This window comes from Melospiza georgiana, chromosome 28 (assembly GCF_028018845.1).
Source record: "Melospiza georgiana isolate bMelGeo1 chromosome 28, bMelGeo1.pri, whole genome shotgun sequence".
Lineage (NCBI taxonomy): Eukaryota > Metazoa > Chordata > Aves > Passeriformes > Passerellidae > Melospiza > Melospiza georgiana.
In genome coordinates this window covers 3,658,545-3,681,494 of record NC_080457.1, presented here as the reverse complement: position 1 = coordinate 3,681,494, position 22,950 = coordinate 3,658,545, and the positions used below count along the sequence as shown (strand labels likewise).

Below are 22,950 nucleotides of genomic sequence, written 5' to 3'. Positions count from 1 at the left end.
AGGAGAGAGGAGCCATCGCCTCCCTCAGCTGCGGGCAGCATTTTGCCCACGGCAGCCCCGATGCCAGTGACGTTCTGTGGAACACGGAGGGCGAATTTCTGGGCGCGTTGCCCGCGGGTCCCTTCGGCAGAAGGCGCTGTCCAAGCGCTCAGCGCTGCTTTGCGTGCGCGGCCCGGGCGCGGCCGGCGCTGCCAGCGTCCCGCCCGGCGGGGCCGCGGCCCCGGGGCCCGGGCCGGGTGTGTCGGGGCGGGCAGAGGCGCCGGCGCTGCCCCGGCCGGGCGGGGCCGGGCGGGAGCGGCCCGAGCGCGGCTCCGCTCGGCTCCTGTGCGGCTGCCGCGGCGCCCGCAGCGATGGTGGCCGGGCCGGGGCCGGGGCTGCTGGCCTTGGCCTTGGCCTTGTGGCCGGCAGGTGAGAGCCGGGCGGGGAGGGCAGCGAGCCCGGCCCGGGAACGAGGGACAGCGACAGCGAGAAGGACATGAACACGAACAGGGACAAGGGCAAAGTCTGGGGAAAGGACAGGAGCAGAGGCAGGGCAGGGTACACGGGCAAAGGCCGGGGCAGACGCAGGGACAGGGGCTGTGGGCTGGCGGCTGTGGCTGTGGCGGGCCGGGGGCACCGGGACACCGGGACAGCGCCCTCGGTCCGCGGGCGCGCCCTGCCCGATCCCTGCGCTCTCCCTCCGCAGGGCTCTGGGCACAGCCGAGGCTGCAGGAGGCCGGCGGAGGGCAGCGAGCGCCCGGGGACTCCGTCACCCTCTCCTGCCGCGGATCCGGATACCCGTTTAGGAGTCATGGAATTTATTGGTACCGTCAGTCACCCGGAGGGAGCCTGGCGTGGGTGTCCTTTATTGGTTCTGATCCCAAAGTTCTATATTTTGACCAGTCAGTGCAGGGGCGGGCCAAGATTTCCCGGGACAATTCCCGGTCCGAGGTTTATCTCTCCCTGCTGACGCTGCAGCCCCGTGACTCTGCCCGGTACCTCTGCGCTGTTCACACGGGGACAGGAAACCCAGCTGGGCTTTAAAACAAACCTGCTCGGGCCTGGCTCAGCACCCACGAAATTTGGAGATGGTGAATTCCAAAGTGATTCCGGGGTGTTCCTAAAAAATCTGGTGCCATCCCCACACAGCACCAGTGATCCTGGCCTTTCATCAAGACCTCCTTTCCCAGCACTGAGGCTTTCCTTTTCCTGAGTCCCAACTGCAATGTTCTACGCTATAGAGGAGGTTCCAGGTTTTTCTTTCATGCAGTCAGCCTGGTGACTGTTTGGCTCCAGTCTCTTCTTAAGTGGAACATGCAAAGCACCTGCAGAGTCCTGGGCTGCCTTTGCTGCAGGGCAGGGTCCAGGAGGGCTTAGAGAGGAAGGGGCAGCTGGAGAAGTGTCATCACTGGGGAGCCAGGAGGGTGCAGGGCCAGAGTGCAGGGAGGAGGGTGAGGACCAGTTTGGATAAGGGGAGCCCTGGCCAAGCCAAGATGAGATCCTGGGGTGTCCCATGTGGGAACAGCAGCCCAGCAGAGCCAGGGCAGGGGGAGGACAAGCTGACAGCCCCCCTGGTCACATCCAAGGTCCCAGCAACAGCCTGTGAGACTGCCAGAGAGAAAGACCAGGGCTGGCGCCACAGAATCATGTCACCTTTAGCCCAACAGAGCATTTCCTGCCCAACAAATGGCTTCTTCCTGCACCACACAGGGTGAGAGACAGCCAGGAGGGCACTGAAAGCTTCAAGCTGTGCTCCTGGTGCCCCTCCTCTCCCCCTCAGTGCTGTCACAGGCAGAGGGAGGGACCAGCAGGGCCTGGGCCTGAGAGCAGTGCCAGAGGCCCAGGCAGGGCAGGTGTGGGCAGAGCTGTTGTGCAGGCGCAGAGAAGCTGCAGAGAGGCCACGGAGAGCGGGCCTGGCCATGTGGAGTGCCCTGTGCGTGGGCTTCTTGCCCATTGTAGGTAAGTGCAGGCAAGGGCTGCTGGCCCCGGGAGCTGAGCGTGGCCCTGGGCTCTGCAGGGCTCTGGGCAGCTGTGCTGAGCGCTTGCAGCCGCAGCTGTGCCCCGGCTCCAGCTGCCCAGCCATGCCTGTGGAGCACGGGGAGAGCAGCCCTGCTCCTCTGGTGCCTCTGAGCTGGGCACCTGCGTGCCAGCTGCCTGCTCTGCAGCCTGGGCACACGCAGGGCACCTCCCTGCTGCACTCAGATCTCGGGGCCCAGCGCTTGGCCCTGGCACTGGACACTGCTCCTGGGGCACTGCGGCCCCTCTGGCACAGAGCAGCTGGGCCATGGCAGCACAGGGCACAGCCCCACTGCCTGCGACAGGCCTTTGGCTTTGCTCTGCTCACCCACAGCAGCTTCAGGGACAGGACAGTGGGTGCCTCACCATCCTGTCTTGGCAAGGACAAAGGGATTTATTGCCCCATGGTGTAAATCCTTCCTGCTTCTTTGAGGAAAATGAGAAAAAGGTTCCTGTGTGGCAGGGAAATGGAAGGAAGGAAATGTGGTGTCTTCTTCCTTGTGAGCCTTGCCAGCTGCCACCAGCTCTGCCCATCTTTGTCAGCTGGCTTCCAAGAGGAGGATTTTGTCCTCCCACAGGTCCAGTGCAGTCCAAAGCCCCACCACCATTGCCCTGACCTTTGTTGAATCTTGCAGTGACTGTGGCTCGTTCTTGCTCTCTGCAGCAGTCACTGGCCAGGTGACCGTGGAGCAGCAATCCAAGAGAGTAACCGTGCGAGAGGGAGAGGAATTCACCTTTGAGTGCAGCATGAAGGGAGGTGATATGGACGACTACTACATGTACTGGTACCGTCAGGACCGATGGGGCTCTTTGGAATGGATTTACGTAGATGGTGCAGATTCCTATGGAGATGGTTTCCAAGATCACTTTAAGGGAAGTTGGGACAGTTCCCGGACGACACTGCAGCTTCTGGCAGCAACCCCAGGCGATGCAGCAACGTATTACTGTGGAGCAAGAATCACCCTGGAGCAGCTCTGCAGCAGAGTGAACCAAAAACAGGCAGATGGGGATGACAGATCTCTCAGCATTTCTTTCTGGCAGCTGCTGCCCAGGGCTCTTGTCAGGCAATGGCAGGTGCAGGAAACGTCCCTCTGGCTGGGTGGCACTAAAAGGCACTGGAGGGAGGGCTGCAGGAAGGGCTGGTGCCATTGATGTTGCAGGAGGATTTGTGCTGGGACCTGCAGAGGCTGCAGTTTGGGCAAGTGCCAGTTTAGTGCACATTGCCAGGGCTCCTGTCCAGCATGGCCTCATTTCTCCTCTGTGCCTTGCCTTGGTTCTCAGCCCTTTTTCTTCAGGGACAGTCAGCATGGTTTGAGAAGTGGGAATTGGGCTTAGCCACATTGACAGAATTCTACAATGAGACAAAGGGTCTTGCTGAGTGAGGAAACAGTGGATGTTGTGCACTCTTCATTCAGTTGAGCTCCCAGCACTGACTTCCCTGGAAACCTTCAGCACGAATCCTTTCATTATGGTCATGGTTCAGTGACATGGATTGTAGTTGGGTACATATTCATCTTCCTGGCCTCTCCTCCTGGGCTGTGGGAAATGAAATTCCTTTAGGCTGATCTGGCTGCTGAAGCCTGAGGTGAATAAAGCATTCAGGACCTCAGCCCAATCCCATACCCTCTGTCACCTGGTCCCCATCCCGTTCAGCACTGGGCCCACGTTTTCCCAGCCTCGTTTGTCCATGCAGCCTCCTGGCACGTTGTCCTGACTCCTTGCTCACTGGGGAGGAATCCTCTTCAGCTCAGCACTGCTGGGACTGGGGACCAATGTGTCCCTGCTGGGCTCCCAAGCCTGGGAAGGACATGGACAGAGGGGAACAAATGCAGTGAAGGTCCATGAACACAAGGGAGGGAACAGCTGACATATAAGGAGAGCCTGGGAGATCTGGGTCCATTAAGTACAGACAAGAAATTGATGGCAGGGAAATGTGTCACATGAATCCCTTGCTGTCCTCCAGCACTGGCCTTTGGTTTGTGCAAGGGAGAAAGAAAGAGCTTTCTCTTTCCTCTACTCATCTTTTTCCAAGTGAATTTCCTTCCATCTACTCTGCCCAGGATTGCTGCCCCCACCAACGATCCATGGCCAGCAACAGACTTGTCCAGCTCCAGGAAGCAGCCAATAGACCACTGAAATGAGAATGCTTGTTCTTCCCCTTCTATCCAAAGTCATGCTTTTAGGGAAATGAATTAAAAATAACTTCCCTCGCTAAAATTGCTCTAAGCATTCTCCTGTAGCAAGGAACTTACAGGCAACAAAATGGAGAAAAAAATCCCTGAGAGAATGAAGAGGAAAAACCCTAACCTCCACCAACTGTTAAATTTGAAAAGATCCCTGGTTATTGCAGGAGGATTAGGAAAATGCTCCACAATTGCAGGCTACCACTAATTATATGATTAAGATAACAATCAAATTAAAAGCCAACTTCAGTCAACTATAACAACAGCAAATAGAATCAAATAAAGCACCATCAGCTGAACCAAAATAAATCCTGAACAATTGTTAAACATGGATCTGATTTTTCCTCTGGCATGCAAATAGGCTTTGAGGAGAGTAATGCTTGAAGGTCTAGAAGAATTAGAAAATATAGAATGAAAATAACTTGAAAATTTATAAGCTGCAGAGATACTTCCCAGAAAACCTTTCAAGTATTTAACCCAAACTCTCTTGTGTGCCAAAAAGCAAACCAGTAACCAGATCCTTTCTGTGAGGCACTTCTAACAACAATATTCCTTGCCAAAGTGTTCAAGCAATATTCTAGTTAGATGAACAATAACTGTCTCCTTTGCCAAAACAGGCTAGGTTAATTTTTTTTTATTTGTAGTGTAGAAAATCCCCTGGAACATTGTTAGATGTGCAGAAGCAGAGCAATGTAGAGGCACAGGAAAACAAAAGGCAGCACCACAAAGACATGAAAGAGGAGACATCACCTGGCACTGGAACTCCCCCCAGATGTTTTTGTAGAACTGTCTAGCACAGTGGTGGGCTACTTACCACAGTGACTGAAAACAACTGAACCACCACACAAAAACTGCCTCCCTCCCTTCTCTTGAAGGAGGAGAACATGGTGGCTTTACCTCATCTAATTTTCCTTAGAAAACTCTGTGCACATACACAAATCTGATTTACCAGAATTACTGAAACAGCACAACACCCCACCTTATTTTTCAAGACTAATTTCCTCACCATTCAACCTGAGATCTTGGCTCTTGCAAACAGGTCATTTTAGACATTTGATCATCGCGGTCAGTTGAACAACTTGACAGGAACCTTCTGTATTTACCAGTTATGAGTTTATTCAGGAGCCCTTTGTTCATCATTTTGGACATCTGACACAAAGCTTGACTTACTGCTTTGTCAAGAGGAACCATTCTTGAGGCTCAAAGAGCTAATCTCTGAATGTGAGCAGCTATCCTTCTCTGTCCATGACCATAACCCATGGGATTCCTCCCAGAAGAGCCCAAATTCTGCTCTCCTGAAGCCCAGGGCTCCAGTCCTGTTTTTGCATTGCTCTCTTCTTCCAGCATCCTGAGCTCAAACAGTGCATGGTCACTGCAGCCAAAGCTGCCCCAGCACCAATTCTTCCTCAGTGGCACACAGAGGTCTGGCTCACCAGCCATTTGTGTTAGTAAGTTCACATCAGAACATGTCAGAAAACTCCTGACTGTGTGTGCCCAGCTGTGCTGTCCTGCCATCAGACACCTGACACACTTTAAGCACCCCATGAAGACCAGAGCCCAGGGATGTCCCATTTGTCCCACAAAAGCCTCACCTATTTTTTCCCATTCCTCTCATGTTTTCTACCCATATTTCTGCTTTGGGAATGGCCTAAATTCCCTATGCATTCATGGTTTTGTCTTTGTGTTCAGAATGGTCACTGCCTCCCCTTGCTCAGGAAGTATCGCAATGGGTGAGGGGCAGCAGGGATTCCCTGAGAGTTGGGGGCCAGGGGCTGCTGCTTCCTTCCAGAGGGGCTGCTCAACTCAGGAGCCACAGGGTAAGCGCATCTGACTGGAGTCACTGTTGCCCTGTGCTTTTTGCCTGTTATTCTTTCTTGCTTTTCTTTTGGCACTTTGAGTAGGGATTGCCAGGTTGATTCTCTGGTTCTCTGTCATTTGAGAGCCCAGAGCCTGTGTGTGCTACACCAGGAGCAGGGAGGAAGGATCACACTGGGCCACACCCTCTGCTGATCCCAGGATCAGCCATTGCCAGTGAGCTGTCCAAAGGAGCAATCCCCCACCCAGCCCTGCAGTTGTCTGCCACTGCTGCAGGGATTTTTGCGACACTGTAACTTGACACCCCTTGTCTGCCCAGACACCCGTGACTCCTGCCACAGCTTCGGAGTTTTCCCTAGACTGGGTTTACCACTGTGAATGTTCTCACAGCTGCCGTTGAAGCCTGCTGCTCCAAGCTTCCTGACAGAGCTGGTTTCGGTACCAGGAGGGGCACCAGGACTGGGTGCTCCTGTGGGATTGTACAGGGAGCCCCTTCTTCATCTCTCCCGCCTGCCCACCCACCATTACCCACATGCAGAGAGGCGGCCAAGGTCGCGCCACAGCGCCCCCTGCTGGCGCGGGGAAATCACCGCACCCGCCCTGCCCGGCCGGGAGCCAGCAGCGCCCCTGCTGGCTGTGCCCGGAACTGCACCAAAGGGGAAAGCCCCTGCGGCCGAGAGAGGCAAGGGCTGGGTGTGTGGTTCTGTTTGGTGCTGCTGCTGTTGTTTGCTAGTTTGGATTGTTATACATACACATACTAGAATAGAACTGTTATTCATCTTCCCATATCTTCCCTTGAAAGCCCCTTTATTTCAAAGTTATATTAATATGGAGGGCAGGGGATCATATTCTCCATTCCAAGAGAGGTTCCTGCCTTCCTTGGCAGACATCTGTCTTTCATACGAGGACAGCCACCATCACATATGTTAGGCAGCACTCTCAGCATATGGAACAGCCGCAGACACACTCAGAATACATTTATTTCCATGACCTTGCTAACCTAGGGAACTCCCTGAGCAACAGCCAGGCAGAGGCAAGGAGAGACACTGGCATGTAAACTTGGTTCATGTTAGAGTATCACTGGATGCAGTTCACCCTCGGCTGTCAAGGGTAATTCCCAGCTGGAAGGTCACTTCAGCAATTTACGACCCTTCTGCATCCTCTGCTTTTAATTCGTTCCTTCCAAGATCCTCAGAGTCAGCCTGCTACATTCCAGAACTCCGTTCACACTATCACTAGTACCTACAAGGGGAGTACTAGGGGGATTAGACTGTATTGTAAGAAATGCCCTGAAAAAACACCAGAGGTACTGATTATTTTTCTGCTTTCTATCCACCTAAACTCCATCACACCTTTCATAGGTGTCACGTAATACCCACGTTCTCATTTACAACTCAAACTCTCTTTTATTTTTTGAGATCCTGCCTTGAAAGCCATGTGGTGTTTCTTTATGTGGTGCGTTGGGTCCTAAACCACTGAAGATGTCATGTGACTGCTTGTATAATCTAATATTCTGTGTAGTGGAACAGAGACAGTTGTTGTTATGAAATATATCACTGTGCTTTGGAGTACGGGTACCACAATGATATAAACAGCATAGGAACCTGTACAAAAACAAAAAGAGGGAAAGAAGGTGACAAATGTTGAGAAAGAAAGGTGACAGGTGACTCTACGGATTAAGAAGAGAAGAACAACATTCTTCCTAGATTTCCTTGTATCCTGGATACATAAAAGAGCTCATGAAGGTCGTAAAAGGTGGAAGAAAGGGAGAAGTTGAAAGTTCTATACTCAATCAAGCCTTTTGAAATCACTGAACAATTCAATTAACCTTTATTCCTTTTCCAGTTTTGGAAGTAAGTGGACCTCTGGATCCTACCATGGAGTTTCACCCATGGATAATTAGGACTAATGGCTTTTCATCACCTGCTTTTACAACACTTTTGAGCACCATGAGGAAAGAGTGAGTTATTGGAATAAGTCTTTGCACTGTGAGGACAGAGAAGCTTATATTTGGACCAGGGACGACTCTCACAGTTGAACCAAGTAAGTGACATTTCCTTATTCCTAAAACTTCACTGTAAATTAATGTGTGGGAGAACAAGGGAATTTAAAGGTTTGAGTTGACTGAAAGAATTTTCAGCTGCAATAATCCCTTGAATGCACTCGCTCTCCAGCCGGGCTTTCGAGCCAAACCCTCAGCTTGGATCTGCTCAGGAAGGTTTCCCAGGAACATCTGGGCTGACTCTGCACAGCACCATTATTCCATGATCCCCAAACACCAGCAGGGCACTGCTTAGCCTATGATAACTTATTCCCACTTTGGGCAGCACTCTGGCCCACATTTACTGTCCAGTGTCCAATTCTCCAGCGGGCTTGCACTGACTGACTTGGGGCAGGAATGCAGAGCTCAGTGAGGAGCTCCCAGGATGAGGAGTTTTGAAAGAGATCTGTAACACCTGGTAGGAGAAGTTCTGGTTTGACACTGGCACCACCACACTGAGAGTGTCCCCAGGTAAGGCATTCCACTGTCCTGGGGACAGAGCAGGAAGGAGGTGAAATAGCCTTGGGCTTAAATTCTCACAAGTGCCTCATAGCCAAGAGCTCCTGGAATGAAAGAAAATTGGCTCCAGGTTGTGTGGGTTCTGAAAAGACCAATGTGGGGAATAGGGATTGTAAGAGGACTGACTTATTCCTATCTTTCTTTGGAGTTCTGTGATGAGCAATAAAGGTACAGGTCACCCCAGTCTTTTCTAGGGAAATGTGAATGTTGGGGTGCTAGAGGGGTTTTTGATATTGGTCTCTGTGGTCCTGAAGTATCAGATGCATCTCTCAGGAATTGTTGTTTTGCTTTTAGAAGTCTGCATAACTTTAAAGTGCCAAAAGAATATCCCACGTTATTTTACATCCTTAAAACCTCCTGCTCTCCATCCAGAAAGACGTGGGACTGCCTTGGGTGCTGCCCAATATCTCTCCATGTCTGTCGGATATGTTGCATGGGAATAAAAGTGTATTTGGGAACAATCTCACTGCACTTCCAATTCCAAAGGGACAAAGCAATGTAAATTTACCATTCTGCAGAAAGACCTCTTCTTTCCACGCTATTCAATGTTTTTCTTTTTCTAGCTAATAACAGGATACTTTCAGAGCTTCACAGAAACTCTGGAATTTTGTTTGGTAGTAAAATACAGTGAACCTAAAGTATCAAAGTCCCTTTTGAGTCTGTTGAAATACTTAAAGTGTTGAAGTCAAAGTTTCCAGGATGTCAGCAACCTCCCCCTTTTGTTCAAATAAATTTAAACATAAACATAAAAGATTAAGCCTCTCCCAGGAGCAAGCAGTGGTAGGAATTCATGGCTGTACTGTCAGGGAATGCAAACTAGTGGGACGAGTGTGACCATTTTGGGGTCAGATAAAACAAATCTTCTGCTCTAATCAACTACAGTTGCACTGTCTGCGTTATTGCTTGCTGAAGATGCTGCCCAGGGAACTATTGCAGAGAAGCAGCCTGGTTGTGTTCTGGCTGTTTGCAAAGCCTGGAGGGGAGACCACATGAAAGGCCCTTCTCAGAGAAGGTCTTCTCAGAGAACACAGAACTCACAGGACTGACAGGCTCTGGCCAAAGCTTGGTAGAACACCGGGGAAGGAAGTGTTGGATTTCTGGTGGGTGTCTGTTTGCTGGAGGTGTGCACAGTGTGTAGTTCTGCCTGTTTGATCAGGAGAGCTGACCCATGAAGTTGTGGCACAGCACGGTTTGTCTTTCACCTCAGTTCCTCAGCAGTTGCACAGGGCTGATGGGGAAAGGGTGTAAAATCAGAGCTCCTTGATCAGACTTCCATCAGTACCCTGGGATGAACAAAATGTTACAGCTGGGGGATCTCTTGACCCACCTGCAAGGCAGACACCATGCAAAATGAAAAGCCTCATGCACCTCTCTTTAGCCAAGAGACCCCTCAGGATGCTCCTGTCAAAGCAGACACGTCCATCGTTGTGGATGTGTCAGACAGCTTTTCATAAGCTGAGTCCTTTCTGGCAAGGAATGCTGCTGGAGGATTCCTTTCAGTTCCATGGTTTTACTCGAATTCACAAGTTACTAATGTGAATTAAAGCATTACATTTGTTTTTGAGATCATCCTCGTTTCTCCACTTGTGACCTGTCATAGAAAAGGATATTTTCTCTAATAAAAAAATTATGGTATCACATTGAATTTTTTGGCGACTAAATATTTTTTCACACCAATAGTTTTTTTGTGAGACAGCTGGTGGTGAGTTTCAGCAATCTTCTTTTGTTACTTGTACCTCTAATGACAAGGAATAATGACATAAAAGAGAGTAAATGAGAATGTTCAAATTAGTCACAGATGGAGTACATGACAATTTTTGGCCACTGAGCACCTGGGCAAGCCTGCAGTAAAATCAATCCTGTCCAAACCTTGCTTTTTTTTCAGACATTTCAAACACTTCTGATCCTCAAGTCATTGTGATGAAATCAAAGAAACTGGAAGAAGGTGGCAGCTCTGGGAAAGCAGCTTGTTTGGCAAGGAACTTTGCTACAAAGAACATCAGATTGGAGATGCCCTCTCAGGAGGTGGTCTATGAACAGAGCCCATCCATTTTGACATCACAGGGGTTGTACAATGCAATTAAAGTGGTCAGGGTGACAAAAGACACAGAGGTGACCTGCACGGCCAAATTCGATGACCTCACGATAACAGCAGAGCCAGGTACAGTTTGGTGGCACAGCTGTCACTTATTTCTGGAGACAGTGGCCTGTGGGGCCTGGTGTTCTCCTTCTGGACAGCACTGCCCTGGGCAGCCAGCAGAAATAAGAAAGACATTTGGGATTTCAGCAGGGAGAGCAGAGAAGGAAGTTTCAAAGCATTTAAAAGAAATAGTTTTTCAACTGTTTAATTATTTTGAGATAGTTTTCTGGGGAGAAGTACAAAGACTCAATCTATTTTTTTAAAATGGGAATTTCCTTATGGCAGATTATTCAAGCCTATAGCAGGAAACCTCCTGCAGAACAGTCTGGAACGGCCCTTTCAATATTAACACAAAGTTAAAGATGGGGTGTGTTGTGAGGGTTTGTTAATTAAATGAATTGTTATATTTGGCATGTTTACTCTTTTAGTCCTGAAGGTCATTCAAATATTAAAACAAAACAATGCAGGAATTTTTCTGTCTCCTGCAACTGCATGAAGCACTTGTCTCCTCATATTAATTTCAGAATTTATCCTGACCAGCTGAGGCCCAGTCAGTACGTTCCTCTGATTTTCTATGAGAAATGTCATCTAAACATTTTTTTTATTATCCTGTATAAATGGGGTATATAGTTTAAATTGCTTTTTCTTTATCATACTACAGTAGAGGAGGCTGAAGAACCAATAACAGGATTTGGGGAACCAAACAGAACCAGAACAGAGTCAGGGGCCAGTGAGAGGGTTTGCAACAGCACAAACACCTCAGCACAAGGTGAGTTACCCAAACAGGATGTGAAGTTACATTGCTCTCTGGGGGATAAAGGCATGGAAATGTATTTTCTCCAGGGCAGAGGACTCAGAACACTACACACTCAGCACACACAAGCTGCTGTTCCAAGGTTACTGTTCCAAGGTTGCTCCCCTGTTGTTGCCATATTCTCTCTCAGCTGTTCCTTTGCTGCTCTTCCTTTCCCTGAAACTCTCACCTGTGGATTTTCCACTCTCTGCAAAGATCACAGCACCGAAACCCAGACCATGATGTCTCCCCTCTTTTCTGGTCACTGAGCAGATGCTGGAGGGCAGAGAGTGAACATGCTGTCCATGGCTGTGCTGGGTTTGAGAGTCCTGCTGGCAAAGAGCATCGCCTTCAATGCCCTCATGAGCATCAAGTTGTTTCTTTTCTGAGGTAAGGGAGCTCACAGCTCTCAAACACCGATTCAGAGGCCCAATTTCATTAAATGTACGTTAAACCTCCCTTTGCTCTTCCAGACATGGGGAATGAACCCAAAGAAGAGCAGGAAAGAACATGAACCAGCAGCACAAGGGGGCTGAACAAGCAGGGCCAGAGCTGCTGACAGAGACCAGCCAGGACACAAGGCAGCACCTTCCCCTGAAGACATGCAACACTCTGCACTCCTGCCTGGCCAGCTGATTTACACTCAAGAGTTTTAAGTGCTTTTGCTGTTTCCTCTCCTCTGAACACTGAGGAGAGTGGATCTATCCACTCATTCTCCTGCTAAGCAGATCCCCAACTCTTCTGGCATTTGCACCCCAGTGTCCAACCTGCTTCAGTAGCTTTGAAAACCCCAGGGCTCACTGCAGATAGATGGCCTTTGAAAAGCACCTTTCCCAGGCATGTTGTGTTACTGCCTGTGGAACTGGAGCAGCACTGCTGGTGGAATTCCAGCCCAGGAGCTGCCATTTGTAGCTTAGGGTTTTAGATAATTTCAATACCCAAAGTGTGTATTGCAGATAAGAAGAGCTGTGTAGAATCTGAAGTGATTTCATTGAACTAGATGATGTTCATTTCTTGATTAAGCCTGTATTTCTTCTGCTGCATTTATTGCATGTGCATTTTAGGTTCCTTTAATAGTGACAAAAATGAAGTTGTGCGAGCACAAAATGCCGTGGGTTTTCTGTGCTTTTTCTTCTGGCACTAGGATGGAACTTGCTGAAATCTAACTACCCTAAAGCTCACTGGGATCGAAACACAGCTTTTATATTGCCGATTTACTGTTGGTGAATTTGTCTTTTGCAGACTTTGTGCAGGGAAATGTCTCTGGCACATTCAGGAGCCTCAGTGAGGAGAGTCCTTGCTGAAGGCACAAGGGAGGAAAATGCTCCTGTCAGCAGAGAAGAAACCCTGCTGCTGTTTTGCACTCAGGGAAAGGAGGAAGGGGCCACCAGAAAATAATCTGGGGTGGTTTGATGGATTGATAGTTTCCATAGCAACTTGGCTCTGGGCTAACAGAGCCCAGCCCACACCTTCCCCAGCTCATGCCCCTCTCACAGGCTACAGGCAGGATGCTGTGGTCACCATTTCTGACTCAGTCACACCAGGCAGCATTAACCCTCCCCTGCTTTTGAAAACACAAGGTAACCACATCCTGAAGGGGAGAGAAGGCTTTGCTCCCCCTGCCTGAGCTCCTGCAGCCCTCAAGAGAGCCTCTGCACAGGCCACAGCAAGGGCTGCTGCACTGAGCTTGCTCAGCTCACACCCTCCGGCCTGAAGTGCTGAAAAGTCCTTTGAAAAGAAACTTCAGTTCCTTTTCCCCTGGGCAAAGGTGAACAAAACCCTTGACTAAAAGTAGATAAAGAAATTTCAGCAGACATATAAAAACATCTCAGCAGACTGGGAGCTGCACAGAAGATACACAAAAGATAACGATCATTAATGAACACCAGCTCCAAACATCAGCCCTGGCATGGTCAGAGACACCTGGTCTGGGAAAAGATCGATGAGAGAATCAAGATTGAGAACCAAAATAACATCAAAGGTGTAGTGATCAATAAAATACCAAACACTACAAACTGTGGAACTTGGCAGCAATGAGCATTAAACTAATGAATTTCCCTGGGTTTTGACTGGAGAAGCACAAGAAAACTCCAGTGAAAACATTGTGGGATAGAAGGATTTTCTCTGCACAACCTGAGCAATGTGTGGATGAAATTATTTTGGTTGCATCTCCTAGCCAGAAGAAAGTAATGCCTTGATTCTCAAACACGGAGTGTGGTAGGTGACATCTTTCCTTCTGATCAAGTCAAAATGGTGAGAGCTCTCTCCAGTGGCAGACAACATTAAAAGCATGCTGAAAGAATAAAGCTTTGTCCAAGAGGTTACATGGGAAAACACAGTGAAGAACACCATGAGAATGGGCAGCACTAAGCACGTTTTTGTACCACTGAACCCTCCAGTTTTCTTATGCCACATTGAAAATGCAATGTAATAATCATATTGCTCCATCTGCTAGTTATAATCTGACGTATCTCTTATGTGCCACAAAATCCTATAAACTTCCTGACAAAATTAGATCTAACACAAACAGAAACGCAAAAATTGTATGGTTAATTACCTGACTGTAAGGCAAGCTCTCATTCTCTCTTTGACTTATATTTCAGTCAGCAGATATGGTCTGAACTAAAGTAATAGGAACCTGATCTTCCCAGTGCAAAGGTATTCAGGACTGGGGAGTGCAAAGCTCCTGGGCATGTCTGTCTTTCCAAAGCATAACATTGAAAATAGATGTCAAATCTGGGATTTCAGTAGGGCGCGCCTTAGTTGATTCCTGGCTATGCCAAAGCCTCCCAGAATCAGAGAAATTCCTCTCTTGTGACCTGTATTGAAACATACCCGGCAAGGAGACAGAGTAGAGACAGGCCAGCCCTCATTATATGGACACCTCTAACAGGCACTGTGCACACACAGTTTTATTTTGATGACAAATACTCTCTGGCCATGGGGTTCCAACTGCCTGGGAGCAGTACTAGATCATCCTTGGGACAATACCTTTCTCTAACACTTGACAGGAGCCATCTCCAGAGGCTGAGAGTTTCTGTCCTCTCTCCAATCCCCTTCTCAGTGCCCACAGCCCTGCACAATATCATCATGAGGAGCTCATATGAGAACAGACACAGGGTTACGTCCCACAGCCACAGGAACAGCCCCAGTAGCATGGGCTCCATACCTGATAAAACTAATGCTGAGGTCAGATTGGTCTGCAGCCCACTTGGGGCAGATCTGTTCGTATCTCAACCCTTCACACTGGATGCCAAATGAGGCTGTTGGGATTTAGAAATGGAATTTCCCTATTTAGTGTTCTCACTGAGCCACTCCAAATCAAGCCCGAGGCTCTTTCACAGGATCACACAAAGTGTTTGCATGGAGAGGGCTTCACAGAAAGATGGGGACCACGCAGGGTGAGAGACAGCCAGGAGGGCAGAAAGAGCTTCAAGCTGTGCTCCTGGTGCCCCACCTCTCCCCCTGAGTGCTGTCACAGGCAGAGGGAGGGACCAGCAGGGCCTGGGCCTGAGAGCAGTGCCAGAGGCCCAGGCAGGGCAGGTGTGGGCAGAGCTGTTGTGCAGGCGCAGAGAAGCTGCAGAGAGGCCACGGAGAGCGGGCCTGGCCATGTGGAGTGCCCTGTGCGTGGGCTTCTTGCCCATTGTAGGTAAGTGCAGGCAAGGGCTGCTGGCCCCGGGAGCTGAGCGTGGCCCTGGGCTCTGCAGGGCTCTGGGCAGCTGTGCTGAGCGCTTGCAGCCGCAGCTGTGCCCCGGCTCCAGCTGCCCAGCCATGCCCGTGGAGCACGGGGAGAGCAGCCCTGCTCCTCTGGTGCCTCTGAGCTGGGCACCTGCGTGCCAGCTGCCTGCTCTGCAGCCTGGGCACACGCAGGGCACCTCCCTGCTGCACTCAGATCTCGGGGCCCAGCGCTTGGCCCTGGCACTGGACACTGCTCCTGGGGCACTGCGGCCCCTCTGGCACAGAGCAGCTGGGCCATGGCAGCACAGGGCACAGCCCCACTGCCTGCGACAGCCCTTTGGCTTTGCTCTGCTCACCCACAGCAGCTTCAGGGACAGGACAGTGGGTGCCTCACCATCCTGTCTTGGCAAGGACCAAGGGATTTATTGCCCCATGGTTGAAATCCTTCCTGCTTCTTTGGGGAACATCAGAAAAAGGTTCCTGTGTGGCTGGGAAAAGGAAGGAGGAAAATGTGAATTCTCCTTCCTTGTGAGCCTTGCTAATTGCCACCAGCTTCCACATCTGTGTCAGATGGCTTCCAAGAGAAGAATTTTGTCCTCACACATGTCCAGTGCCAGTCCAAAACCCCACCAGCATTGCCCTGACCTTTGTTGAATCTTGCAGTGACTGTGGCTCGTTCTTGCTCTCTGCAGCAGTCACTGGCCAGGTGGCCTTGGAGCAGCAGCCCAGGGAAGTGACCGTGCGAGAGGGAGAAGAATTCACCTTTGAGTGCAGCATGAAGGGAGGCTCTGAGGGGAGCTACTACATGTACTGGTACCGTCAGGGCCCACGGGGCATGGAACGGATTTGCATGGACAATGCTGTCTTTGAAAATTTCCGAGGTCGCTTTAAGCCAAGAGTAGACAGCTCCCATAACAGATTCCCACTGCAGATCCTGGCAGCAGAGCTAGGCGATGCAGCAATGTATTACTGTGGAGCAGCACCACCCTGGAGCAGCTCTGCAGCAGAGCGAACCATAAACCAGCAGATGGGGATGACAGATCTCCCAGCATTTCTTTCTGGCAGCTGCTGCCCAGGGCTCTTGTCAGGCAATGGCAGGTGCAGGAAACCTCCCTCTGGCTGGGTGGCACTAAAAGGCACTGGAGGGAGGGCTGCAGGAAGGGCTGGTGCCATTGATGGTGCAGGAGGATCTGTGCTGGGAACTGCAGAAGCTGCAGTTTGGGCAAGTGCAGGGTAAGTGCACCTCACCAGGGCTCCTGTCCAGCACAGTCTCATTTCTCCTCTGTGCCTTGTCTTGGCTCCCAACCCTTTTTCTTCAGGGACAGTCAGCATGGTTTGAGAAGTGGGAATTGAGCTTAGCCACATTGACAGCATTCTACAGTGAGACAAAGGGTCTTGCTGGGTGAGGAAACAGTGGATGTTGTGCATTCTTCATTCAGATGAGCTCCCAGCACTGACTTCCCTGGAAACCTTCTGCACAAATCCTTTCATTATGGTCTAGAGAAAGGCTCAGTGATATGGATTGTGCAAGGGGACATATTCCTCCTCCTGGTCTCTCCTCCTGGGCTGTGGGAAATGAAATTCCTTTAGGCTGATCTGGCTGCAGAAGACGGAGGTGAATAAAGCATTCAGGACCTCAGCCCTGTCCCATATCCTCTGTCACCTGGTCCCCATCCCATTCAGCACTGGGCCCACGTTTTCCCAGCCTCGTTTGTCCGTGCAGCCTCCTGACATGTTGTCCTGACTCCTTGCTCACTGGGGAGGAATCCTCTTCAGCTCAGCACTGCTGGGACCGGGTACCAATGTGTCCCTGCTGGGCTCCCAAGCCTGGGAAGGACATGGACAGAGGGGAACAAATGCAGTGAAGGGCCGTGAACTGAAGGGAGGGAACAGCTGACTTACAAGGAGAACCTGGGAGATCTGGGTTGCTTCAGCGTGGAGATTAAAATGTTGAGGCGGATCTGGCACTGAGTTGAAATACCTGAGACTCTGTAAGTTCCATTCTTGAGGACATTCAAGGACAAAGCTGTGAGCACCTCCTGCCCCTGTCCCCATGATGCAGCTCAGCCCCACACAGCTGCTCACTCAGTCCCCCTCACTGTCATGGGGGAGAGGAACAAAATGTTGGAGTGAGAAAATGTGTGTTTTGACAGAAAGAGAGTTGAGAAATCATGGCAAAACCAACATGCAAAACCCAAACAACATAGAGAATTAATTCCTGACGTCCCACTGGCACAGTGGTGCCACAGTGCTGGTTCCTCTTCTGCTCCCCTTTGCTTATGGCCATTCTGCTCTGCAGAAAGAACAGCATCCGGTCTGATGACCACACAGAGCCTTTATGAGGGAGCTTGGCAGCCTGTACCTGCGTCTGCAGCCTTACAGAACAACAACAACCCGAGGTTCTGATAGAACACATGCCACAGAAACAGGAAAGAACACAAATACAGAAAACAAACCCATGCAGAATAGCTCTCCTCATTCCTCTATGTGCCTCTTGTTTCCCCAGCCCAAATTTCCTTTGTATCATTTGCCGGTTTCCCTGGTTCCTTTTCAGCTTTGAAATTGCAGCCTGAAGAGGACAAAGGGTTGTCCTCAACACCCCTGTAGCACAAGTTATTTCTGGAAGTCCTCAGTGACAAAAGCTGGGAATGTCAAGAGCTAACTGCAATACTCTCCTGCTTAGAAGAAAGAGCAGTGACTGAGACTGGCAGCTCTGACCTCAGGGCTGGTTTGTCCTGATCATCCACCTCCAGGCAGCTCTTCCCAGCTCAGAATACGCCAAAACAAGGGAAAATTGGTAGATGATTTAACATTCAATGAAACCAGAGACTGAACTATGTCCAGTAGTGGAATCAGTCTGAATTCCAGAGAAATTCCAGCCTCTACATGGGGCCTGACTTTCAAAGGATGAACTTCCCTGCACTACTGACCACTCGTCTGCACCACCTGCATGACACCAGGGTGTAAGGATCCAGCACAGGACAAGCGCTCAGGGATCATGCGAGCAAGAATCACTGGACACATCTGACCTGCATTTCTCTGCAGCAGGATTTGCCATGGACTAGGTGACAGCACAGTTGTGTGCTTAGTTAAAGTATAAAAAAAATAAATTCCTTTCTTGACTGTATGATCAGCATCTTTGTGTCCATGCTCAGGTGAAAAACAACTCACACGACAAACTGGGGAGTCAGGATGTGCCCCCAGTAGCCGAGCAGTGTTTCAGCAGTGTGGAGGAGAGAGGAGCCATCGCCTCCCTCAGCTGCGGGCAGCATTTTGCCCACGGCAGTCCCGGATGCCAGTGACCTTCTGTGGAACACAGAGGGCGAATTTCTGGGCGCGTTGCCCGCGGGTCCCTTCGGCAGAAGGCGCTGTCCAAGCGCTCAGCGCTGCTTTGCGTGCGCGGCCCGGGCGCGGTCGGCGCTGCCTGTCCCGCCGGCGGGGCCGCGGCCCCGGGGCCCGGGCCGGGTGTGTCGGGGCGGGCAGAGGCGCCGGCGCTGCCCCGGCCGGGCGGGGCCGGGCGGGAGCGGCCCGAGCGCGGCTCCGCTCGGCTCCTGTGCGGCTGCCGCGGCGCCCGCAGCGATGGTGGCCGGGCCGGGGCCGGGGCTGCTGGCCTTGGCCTTGGCCTTGTGGCCGGCAGGTGAGAGCCGGGCGGGGAGGGCAGCGAGCCCGGCCCGGGGAACGAGGGACAGCGACAGCGACAAGAACAAAAACAGGAACAGGGACAAGGGCAGAGGCTGGGGAAAGGACAGGAGCAGAGGCAGGGCAGGGTACACGGGCAAAGGCCGGGGCAGACCCAGGGACAGGGGCTGTGGGCTGGCGGCTGTGGCTGTGGCGGGCCGGGGGCACCGGGACACCGGGACAGCGCCCTCGGTCCGCGGGCGCGCCCTGCCCGATCCCTGCGCTCTCCCTCCGCAGGGCTCTGGGCACGGCCGAGGCTGGAGGAGGCCGGCGGAGGGCAGCGAGCGCCCGGGGACTCCGTCACCCTCTCCTGCCGCGGATCCGGATTCGCCTTCGAAAATCGAACCATTCGGTGGTACCGTCAGGCGCCCGGAGGCAGCCCAGAGTGGGTGTCCTATATCAGCCGCCCCAGGGGTACTACGAAGGAGTATGGGGTAGCAGTGATGGGCCGCGCCGAGATTTCCCGGGACAATTCCCGATCCAAGGCTTATCTCTCTTTACGGCCCCTGCAAGCTCAGGACTCTGCCCGGTATTTCTGTGCCATCCCACGGAGACAGGAAATGCAGATGAGCTTTAACACAAACCTCCCGGGACCGGCAGGGGCTGCCTTAGATGTCGGGAAGGTGAGAGTTGCCAGGGGCTGGAGCCAATGGGTGTCAAGGCTGTGTCCAAGAAGTCAGATGCCAGCGCTGTGCACCACAGGTACTCCTGGCCTGTACTGCACACTGCAGGGATTCTGATTTATCGTCAATTTGATTAAGAGTAGAATTGTGAGCAATTAGAAAATGCCTTGCTCCCACTTTATCCCTGTTTGCTGCCAGGCTCATTCTCAAAGCTGCAACCCCAACCAGCTTCTGTTTCTCTACGCTAAACGTGTCCAGCTCTGACAGCCTTTTAAACTTGGAGAGAAGCTCCACATCAACAGTTGAAAAACAAAGAAAGCTGAGTCTGCAGTACAGGAGAAATAAGGACATTCTGCCCTACTTCTCCAGCAATAGTGAGATTTTTAGCAATTTCTAGGAAAACTGGTCTTTCTCTCACAGAATGACTCCTTGGGAAGACAAAGGCCATCACTCCAAATGTCCCATTTCCTCCTTTCTGTGAGCCGTACATCTGAGAACCAAGTATCACAGAGTGGAAAACTCCTTTGTTCAGCTGGCGAAAGTGTTGCTGATGTGTACCATCCATGCTTCCTGCCCAACCCAGGGCACTCACTGGCAAGACAGCAGGAGAAGCAAAACCAGCCTCTGAGCAAGATTTAAAGTTCTTCAGGGCTGTTCCTAAGAAATCAGGTGCCATCCGCATGCAGCACCAGTGATCCTGGCCTTTCATCATAGCTCCTTTCCCAGCACTGAGGCATTCCTTCTCCGGAGTCCCAATTGCAATGTTCTATGCTACAGAAGAGGTTCAAGGTTTTTCTGTCATGCAGTCAGCCTGGTGACTGTCTGGCTCCAGTCTCTTCTTAAGTGGAACATGCAAAGCACCTGCAGGGTCCTGGGCTGCCTTTGCTGCAGGGCAGGGTCCAGGCGGGCTTAGAGAGGAAGAGGCAGCTGGAGAAGTGTCATCACTGGGGAGCCAGGAGGGTGCAGGGCCAGAGTGCAGGGAGGAGGGTGAGGAGAACTTTGGACAAGGGGAGCCCTGGCCAAGCTGAGCTGAGATCCTGGGGTGTCCCATGTGGGAGCAGCAGGCCAGCAGAGCCAGGGCAGGGGGAGGACAAGCTGACAGCCCCCCTGGTCACCTCCAAGGTCCCAGCAACAGCCTGTGAGACTGCCAGAGAGAAAGACCAGGGCGGGCGCCTCAGAATCACGGCACCTTTAGCCCAACACAGCAATTCCTGCCCAACAAATGGCTTGTTCCTACACCACACAGAGGGAGAGATACCCTGGAGGGCAGGAAGAGCTTCAAGTTGTGCTCCTGGTGCCCCTCCTCTCCCCCTCAGTGCTGTCACAGGCAGAGGGAGGGACCAGCAGGGCCTGGGCCTGAGAGCAGTGCCAGAGGCCCAGGCAGGGCAGGTGTGGGCAGAGCTGTTGTGCAGGTGCAGAGAAGCTGCAGAGAGGCCACGGAGAGCGGGCCTGGCCATGTGGAGTGCCCTGTGCGTGGGCTTCTTGCCCATTGTAGGTAAGTGCAGGCAAGGGCTGCTGGCCCCGGGAGCTGAGCGTGGCCCTGGGCTCTGCAGGGCTCTGGGCAGCTGTGCTGAGCGCTTGCAGCCGCAGCTGTGCCCCGGCTCCAGCTGCCCAGCCATGCCTGTGGAGCACAGGGAGAGCAGCCCTGTTCCTCTGGTGCCTCTGAGCTGGGCACCTGCGTGCCAGCTGCCTGCTCTGCAGCCTGGGCACACGCAGGGCACCTCCCTGCTGCACTCAGATCTCGGGGCCCAGCGCTTGGCCCTGGCACTGGACACTGCTCCTGGGGCACTGAGGCCCCTCTGGCACAGAGCAGCTGGGCCATGGCAGCACAGGGCACAGCCCCACTGCCTGCGACAGCCCTTTGGCTGTGCTCTGCTCACCCACAGCAGCCTCAGGGACAGGACAGTGGGTGCCTCACCATCCTGTCTTAGCAAGGATAAAGGAATTTATTGCTGCGTTGTGTAAATCCCTCCTGCCTCTCTGAAGAAATTCAGAAAAAGCTTTCTGTCAGACTTGGAAAAGGAAGGAGGGAAATGAGGTGCATCATTCCTTGTGAGGTACTTGCTAGCTGCCACCAGCTCTGCCCATCTGTGTCAGCTGGCTTCCAAGAGGAGGGTTTGCCCTCCCATATGTCCAGTGCCACTCCAAAGCCCAGCTAGCATTGCTCTGTCCTTTGCTGCATCTTGGAATGACTGTGGCTCGTTCTTGCTCTCTGCAGCAGTCACTGGCCAGGTGGCCTTGGAGCAGCAGCCCAGGGAAATGACCGTGCGAGAGGGAGATGAAGTCACCTTCCACTGCAGCATGGAAGGACAACGTATGGGCACCTACTACATGTACTGGTACCGTCAGGGCCCACAGGGCTCTCTGGAATGGATATTCAGGGAGGTTGGTCACTATGGAGACGGTTTAAAAAATCGTTTTAAAGCAAGAGTGGAGAGCTCCAAGAACAGCTTCACACTGCAGCTCCTGGCAGCAGAGCAAGGGGATGCAGCAACGTATTACTGTGGAGCAAGAATCACCCTGGAGCAGCTGTGCAGCAGAGTGAACCAAAAACCAGCAGATGGGGAAGACAGATCTCTCAGCATTTCTTTCTGGCAGCTGCTCCCCAGGGCTGTTCTCAGGCAATGGCAGGTGCAGGAAACCTCCCTCTGGCTGGTTTCCTAAAAGGCACTGGAGGGAGGGCTGCTGGAAGGGCTGGTGCCATTGATGGTGCAGGACGATCTATGCTGGGAGCTGCCGAGGCTACAGTTTGGGCAAGTGCAGGTTTAGTGCACGTTGCCAAGGCTCCTGTTCAGCACAGACTCATTTCTCCTCTGTGCCTTGTCTTCCAGCCCTTTTTCCTCAAGGACAGTCAGAATGGCTTTCGGAAGTGGGGATTTGGCTTAGCCACATTGACAGCATTCTACAATGAGACAAAGCGTCTTGCTGGGTGAGAATCACTGGATGTTGTGCATTTTTCATTCAGTTGAGCTCCCAGCACTGAATTCCCTGGAAACCTTCTGCACAAATCCTTTCATTAGGGCCTAGAGAAAGGCTCAGTGACATGGATTATGCAAGGATACATGTGCTTCCTCCTGGGCGGTGGGAAATGAAATTCCTGAAGGCTGATCTGGCTGCTGAAGCCTGAGGTGAATAAAGCATTCAGGACCTCAGCCCTGTCCCATATCCTCTGTCACCTCTTCCCCATCCCATTCAGCACTGGGCCCACGTTTTCCCAGCCTCGTTTGTCCATGCAGCCTCCTGACATGTTGTCCTGACTCCTTGCTCACTGGGGAGGAATCCTCTTCAGCTCAGCACTGCTGGGACCGGGTACCAATGTGTCCCTGCTGGGCTCCCAGGCCTGGGAAGGACATGGACAGAGGGGAACAAATGCAATGAAGGGCCATGAACACAAGGGAGGGAACAGCTGACATACAAGGAGAGCCTAGGAGATCTGGAGATCTGGGTGCATTTAGTCCAGACAAGAAATTGCTGCCAGGGAAATT

At 51.9% G+C, this 22,950-nt stretch overlaps 2 protein-coding genes across 2 annotated transcripts in view; both read left to right on the top strand.

The window, feature by feature from the left end:
- Window positions 1–22,950, top strand: part of LOC131094071 (M1-specific T cell receptor alpha chain-like) — a 244,243-nt gene that overhangs the window by 130,240 nt on the left and 91,053 nt on the right. The gene's annotated exons all lie outside the window — the stretch shown is intronic.
- Window positions 351–22,950, top strand: part of LOC131094069 (Ig heavy chain Mem5-like) — a 28,604-nt gene continuing 6,004 nt past the window's right edge. Inside the window, exons 1-4 of the mRNA XM_058041541.1 lie at window positions 351–408; window positions 686–1,011; window positions 7,994–8,036; window positions 10,439–10,714. Coding sequence (XP_057897524.1) covers window positions 351–408; window positions 686–1,011; window positions 7,994–8,036; window positions 10,439–10,714 — 703 coding nt within the window. The remainder of the gene's footprint in view (window positions 409–685; window positions 1,012–7,993; window positions 8,037–10,438; window positions 10,715–22,950) is intronic.